Genomic DNA, 6,852 nt, shown 5'->3' with positions numbered 1-6,852 from the left:
AATGAGGGGCGGGTCTGGGAACCAGAACCCGCCACATGCAAGTTTTTTGACACGTCGGCCATTTGAACATCACTCCCAACATTTGCATGGCGCCGAACTCCACCACCCGAGCCCTCCCTACGGCGCTTAGTCACGGCCACAACACCCGTCTCCGCTTCATGTCTTGTAGGCACAGCTAACGTAGCATCCGGCACAACACGGTTGTTCGGCAAAGACCCCTCACCAACAACAGCACGAGGCGGTCCCCCAACTGGAACAAGCCAACTGTCGCCGACACCTCGCGGTCCCCGTTTCGAGCCCGCGCATAACTCTGGACCAAACGGAAACTGATCGACTGGAATTCTCGCTTCCCTTGCCTTCAAACAAAACTTATAAACATGTCTCATCATTCCACAGCAGAAACAAAAGTTATGTAGTCGCTCATACCGGAACGAAACCCAGCACCAAATCTTATCTCGTTTTAACAATTTCATTCTCCTCTTCAAAGGTTTGTTCACCGGTAACGCAACACGTATGCGGTAGAAATCCAACCACGGAGCGTCAGCAAAATGGTCGTCACTCTTGACGTATGCCCCGAGGAAATTTCCGATTTGCTCCTGGATCGCGGTCGAAGTATAACCAATCAGTAGATCATGGACTTGCACCCAAATCTCCACCGAATCCAGCAGAACACTCCCCGGCAGCGTCCCGTCGGTTAATGGTCTACAAATCAGCGTGATATTTTCAAAAGACCAGGGTCCTTCCTCCAGTACGTACTGCAAATCCGAATCATGAAAGAACACAAACATAAATAAGTTCGGTTGCAATTCCGTTACCTGGACCCCCTTCACCGGCTTCCACACCGACGCAAGAACTTGTCTCATGTACTCCAGCTTAATCAATTTGTCTGTCAAGAAGCGGCCGAACATAGGCCAGGTCGCCACCCCTTCACCACCAGTACCCTCATCAGTAACTTCTGCGGGCTGAAAAACTTCCTCTTCCTCCTCCAGCGCCATGTCTGCCCACCGCGCAGTTATTGCTGCCAAACCGTCCGACGTCGACATGGCGTTCACACCCCGCACACTCCTGCTGTCGTAGATTCCCGTACACGCGGGAGAAAGGCACCGGACAAAGACCAGAAAAAGTTTACGTAAACGGAGACCTTGGAAACCCTAGGAAAAAGAGCGAAACCCTAGACAAGTGCTAGAGAGAAATCTAATATGACTATTATATATATTGTTTGAAAATTTAAAGAGCTAGCGTAATATCATATTTGAAGTTATCCAAAAGCGTACTTAATTTTAGATAACTGGCCGGTTGCATGTGAAAGCCTTGTATATGTTCCGGATCTTTTAGAAAATTGCAGCTAACTCTTTCAACAATCAAATTCGTCTAATAAACTATTAATGAATTTCATAGAGTTATTCCAAACTTTTGTAAACTTTGTAAAAATTTATAAAAATCTATATAAAAAATATGTATAGACTTTTATGAACTTTTTAATTTAAAAAGTCTACAAAAATTTTATATTATAAATCTAAATTGAATACATTCTTACAAATTTTCAATGATTTCGATTCTTATTATTTATAATTTCTTACAAAAATATAATATTAATAATATTAAAAAAAAAAAACAAATCACGATATAGTACTGCGACATCAAGCAAAAGAACTATTATTTGTAACAGCAATTGGGGTTACGTTGTGAACAACAACAAGATACTATTTGCAACCCCAAATTTTTTGGTGCTATGAATAACATCTTATTGTTGTTGTTTGCAGCACAACTTCTTATTGTTGTTATCAACCAAAATTGCTGGTGCTAACAATTGTCTGCTATTAAAAAAAAGAAAAAATAATATTACAAATATAAACATAAAAATAATAAAAATCAAAATATACAAGTATTTATATGGATATTATTAAAAATTTGATGGTGACAACCGAAAAATTTGCTTTGTTAAGGTATTTAGGGAAAAATTCGTTTAGAAGTCAGGCATAAAAAGTTTGTAGAAAGAATATAAATCAAAATATACTAATATTTATACAAGCATTATGAAGCATATAGTAAAATGTGACAGAAGTTTGCGTTATTAAGGTATTTAAGGAAAAAAAAAAAAAGATCATAGATAAAGTTTAGAAGTTAGGGCTAAAAAAAAGTTGGTACAAAAAGTTCTAATAGTCAACTATTTAGATGGAGAAAAATTTGTAAAGTTAGAGAAAAGAAATTTGTAAAGTTTAGGCATGAATAAAATGTGTGATAATGAAGAAAAAATAACATGTTAAATTTAGGTATAAGCTTTGTAGAGTTTAAATAGGAAGACAATAAATAAACAAAGCTTAGATAGAGAGAGAAACATTCATAGTTGGTATGTAGAAAGAAAGTTTAGAAATCTAGGAGCTGATGGGTGGATTTCAACTATTTATATTAGAGTAGAAAGTATCTACAAAAGTCCTAATATAAAAAGTGTATAAAAATTTATAACTTTTTGAACTACTTGAATTTTAAAGACTCTTTAAAAATCTTAATCATATATAGTATCCGACTTTCAAACTCTTCTTTAAAAGTTAGAATTCAGTACCTCCAAACTTTTAAAGTTCATAAAAATTTATAAAATCAAGATTTAATACACCCCTTAAATTTTTCTATTTAAACAAAAAAAAAAAAAACTCCGTAATACTCTAGGTAAAGAGTTGACAAGATGTTTAAAATTTAAAATTTAAATTTTATTTTAATAATTTTAAATTAAAAATAAATATAAAAAATGAAAGACAATCATGTTAGATGCCTTCCACAACCTCTTTGTCTCCAACTTGGTGACGAAGACCTTGACTGAGACAAAGTAGGGGTGGGGAAAGGCCTTCTATTGTTATATTTATATTTTCCTTTTTTTTTTAATTTAAAATTGTTAGTGTCAAAATAAATTTTTAAAAAGAATTAATTTTTAAAACTATAACCCCATATATATGCATCAGATGTTTAAGAGTACTAGTCATTTTGGGTTTGATTGAACGGATTTAGATTATTTAGGGAGTTAATTATATTTTTATTATAAAATAATGTATAATTTTTAAGGATAATGATCAAATAGATCCTCCAACTATATACCAAAATACAATTATACCCTTGAACTAAAAAAACATTCAATTGAATCTTTACACTTGTTAAAAATGTGTAATTAAGTAATTTGACCTATAATACCATGTTACCTTGAAATCACACGCGTGCCATACGGATGCCACATTGATTAATATTTTTAACAAATTATTAAAATAATAAATCAAAATAATTATATTTATAAAAAAATAGATTGCCATGACTTCTTCATCCATGTTGAACTGAACGTCGCCGTCCAGTTCGACATGGACGAAGTAGCTTGCGGGTTTCGCCATCCAAAACAGACAAAGAAGGACGGCGAAACTCGTCGGCTTCTCTGTTACGGATGGAGATACCAGCCGCGGGCTTCTTCGTCCGATTTGAACAGAGCAACAATGGCTTCTCCATCCGATTTGAACAGAGCAGCAATGGCTTCTCCATTCTAAAGTTGCGAACTTACGGTGCCGGTTTCTTCGTCCATTCTATTTTTTTAATTAGTTTTATTTTTTATTTTTAGCTTATTTTTATTTTTGAATGAGATGCCACATACGATACCATGCAATCAAAATTAACTTAATTATTACATGTTGGTATCTGTTAAATATGTTAATTGCACAGTTGTAATCAATTTAAGAGTTTAATTAAAATCTTTTTATTTTTTAATTTGAGCATCTAATTACATTTTGACATTTACCTGGTGGACTTATTTGACATTTATCCTAATTTTTATTTTAAATTTTGCCCAAGTGACAAACAGACAAAGTTGGGGTCGCGTTTTATTTAAATGGAATTCAGTAATAGAGGAGAGTGCGCCTAAAGAAAAATATGGAGTTGGAGTTTGCGGGGAGGTTTCTTGTTTGGATTATCAGCATTCTAGTACCAGCTGTGGTCCTCCACCTCCACCTCCACCGCCGCAAAACGATCTCCAGGCAACGGCTGCCACCCGGGCCACGGGGATGGCCGGTGTTCGGCAACATGTTCGACCTGGGTGAGATGCCACACAAGACTCTGATGGGCCTAAAACGTCAGTATGGCTCCGTGGTTTGGCTGAGGCTGGGCTCGATTAACACCGTGGTGGTGCTCACGGCCAAGGCGGCGGCGGAGCTGTTCAAGAACCACGACGTTGCCTTCGCGGACCGGACCATCACGGAGGTGATGACGGCTCAGAGTTACGAGAAGGGGTCGCTGGCGCTGGCTCCCTACGGCACATACTGGCGGGTGATGAAGCGAATCATGACCGTCGAGATGCTGGTCACCAAACGGATCAACGAGACCGTCCCCGTCCGCCGAAAATGCGCCGACGTCCTGCTGACCTGGATCGAGAACGAGACGACAGTTGGCGGATCCTCCGTCGCCGTCGCCAGATTCGTGTTCCTGTCGCTGTTCAACATGCTGGGGAATCTAATTCTGTCCCGCGACCTGGTGGATCCGGAATCTCGAATCGGGTCGGAGTTTTTCACGGCGATGATGGGGCTGATGGAGTGGGGCGGCCACCCCAACATCGTCGACGTGTTTCCATGTCTGCGCTGGCTTGATCCTCAAGGTCTCAAAAGGAAAATGAACCGCGACCTGGGAAACACGTACGAGATTGTGTCGGGGTTTCTGAAAGAGAGAATGAAGGAAAGGGAAGCAGAGGGAGCAGAAAGCAGGAAGAAAGATTTTCTTGAAGTTCTGTTGAACTTTGAAGGCAACGGAAAAGATGAACCCCAAACACTTTCTGAGCATGAGCTCATCATTATTATCATGGTACGTTTAGATTTGACACTTTGTTTTTATTTATGTTTGTGTGTTTAATAATATTTTTAATATAGTTCATAAATATATAAATTTTGTAAATTAATTTTATATTTATTTTATGAATTAAGTCATTCTTGTAAACTGAATTATTAGACTAATAAAATTGGATAGAATGAGTAATAAAATAAATTTATTTATAATAGAAAAAAAATAGAAAGCTAGTTTTTGATTGTTCAACGATGATGCAAAATTAGGGATAGCAGTCGGAGTACTGCCCTCTATATAGGGGAATTGGAGCTTTATCCAAAATTAATGTTCTGGAATGGGTCTCATATACATAATCGAGAGCCATCCCAATTCCCACATAATTAAGTATAATTTTATTATTTAAGGGGAGGTTAAAATTGAATTTGTAATGCTGCTCTAACTCTCTAAGCAAGGATGATCAAATTTAATAAGGCCAAGATTTAAATATGACAAAAAATTAAAATAAATAATATGATACAACGTGTTTAACTTAAAAGAGTAGGAGTAACCATATCATGTTATATTCTATTTGAAATGTTAGAAGAACTTTATTCAATCTTATCATTAAATTTAACTTGGGGAAAAAAAAAACCACCCAACCAGCAATTTCAATTAAAAATGACTAGAATATATAGACAATTAATGAGTTCAAATCATGTCATGTTTTTACTTTTTAGAGTTAGGTAGTGATTGAATTAGTTAAAATTGTATGACTGTTTCAAAATTATAATGAAATAATTATTAAATAAATTATAATGAAATAATTATTAAATATGAATGAAAGGTAAAACACAATAACATTTTCTAGTAATCCAATTATTGTTTCAAGTCATCTTAAATTGCTAGCTTTTGACACCTTATGCCCAGGAGATATTCTTGGCTGGTTCGGAAACCACAAGTAGCAGTATCGAGTGGGCAATGACCGAACTACTGTTGAAACCCGAAACAATGGATAAGGCTAAAGCCGAGTTAGCTCAAGTGGTCGGACCGAATCGAAAATTTGAGGAAAGCGACATAGATAACTGCAAATATTTACAAGCTATCATAAAAGAAACATTGCGGCTACATCCTCCAATACCATTTTTGGTTCCTAGGAAAGCAATTCACGATACAGAGTTCATGGGATACCACATCCCACAAAACACCCAACTTTTCATTAACGTTTGTGCAATCGGGAGAGACCCAGAGTGCTGGGGAAACCCTTCAAGTTTTCGACCAGAGAGATTTCTTAACTTGAAAACTGAGTATAAGGGTCATCATTTCGAGTTGATACCATTTGGAGCAGGAAGAAGAATATGTGCTGGAATTCCTCTAGCACATAGGATGTTGCACCTAGTGTTAGGGTCATTGTTGCATGCGTTTGACTGGGGAATTGACCGTGATTTTGATGATGATATTAGGGACACTAGGGAGAGGATGGGAGTCACCGTGAGAAAACTCAAACCATTGAGAGCAATTGCAAGGAAAAGTCAACTTAATTGAAATTTTATGTTAATTGTTGTGAATTTTGATCCGTCTTCTCGTAATCGATGCACGGTAATGATCTCCTTGTATACAAACCCATTTGTTACTGTTAACCATGTCACATATTATATTCTTATATTATATAGTTGTATTAATAATGGCTAGCTTTTAGTCAATAGTCAGTACCTATAGGTTAGGAGAGTTTTATGCTAACTCTCATATAGGTACTGTAGCGTTCCTGTAATTCTGTTATCAATCAAAATCTATTTTCATCTGGTATTAGCCTAGGTTAGATCCTCTCTCCTCTCACCTACCCCCCCACCTTCCCGTATCCGTTTCCGATGACGATACCGATCAACGACGGAGCAATAACCCCCGCTCTCTTTCTACGCCGCCGCCGCCGGCACCCACCATCTCCACGGCTAATCATCATGTTTCCATTAAACTAACCGCAAGAAATTATATCTATTGGCGAACACCTGCCATTCCTCCGTAGCCAAGCCTTGGTAGGTTATCTTGATGGAACAGTGCTATGCATTCCATCCA

General features: G+C 37.3%; 1 protein-coding gene across 1 annotated transcript; it reads left to right on the top strand.

The window, feature by feature from the left end:
- The first annotated feature begins 3,903 nt into the window (after positions 1 to 3,903).
- LOC116001161 (cytochrome P450 76A1-like) lies at positions 3,904 to 6,401 on the top strand. Its single transcript, XM_031241053.1, has 2 exons — positions 3,904 to 4,824; positions 5,710 to 6,401. Exons 1-2 carry the CDS (start codon positions 3,904 to 3,906, stop codon positions 6,322 to 6,324), a joined length of 1,536 nt encoding a protein of 511 aa, XP_031096913.1. The 3' UTR covers positions 6,325 to 6,401.
- The last annotated feature ends 451 nt before the right edge of the window (positions 6,402 to 6,852 follow it).

This window comes from Ipomoea triloba, chromosome 1 (genome assembly GCF_003576645.1).
Source record: "Ipomoea triloba cultivar NCNSP0323 chromosome 1, ASM357664v1".
In the NCBI taxonomy this organism is placed as follows: domain Eukaryota; kingdom Viridiplantae; phylum Streptophyta; class Magnoliopsida; order Solanales; family Convolvulaceae; genus Ipomoea; species Ipomoea triloba.
This window is presented reverse-complemented; position numbering and strand designations above follow the sequence as displayed.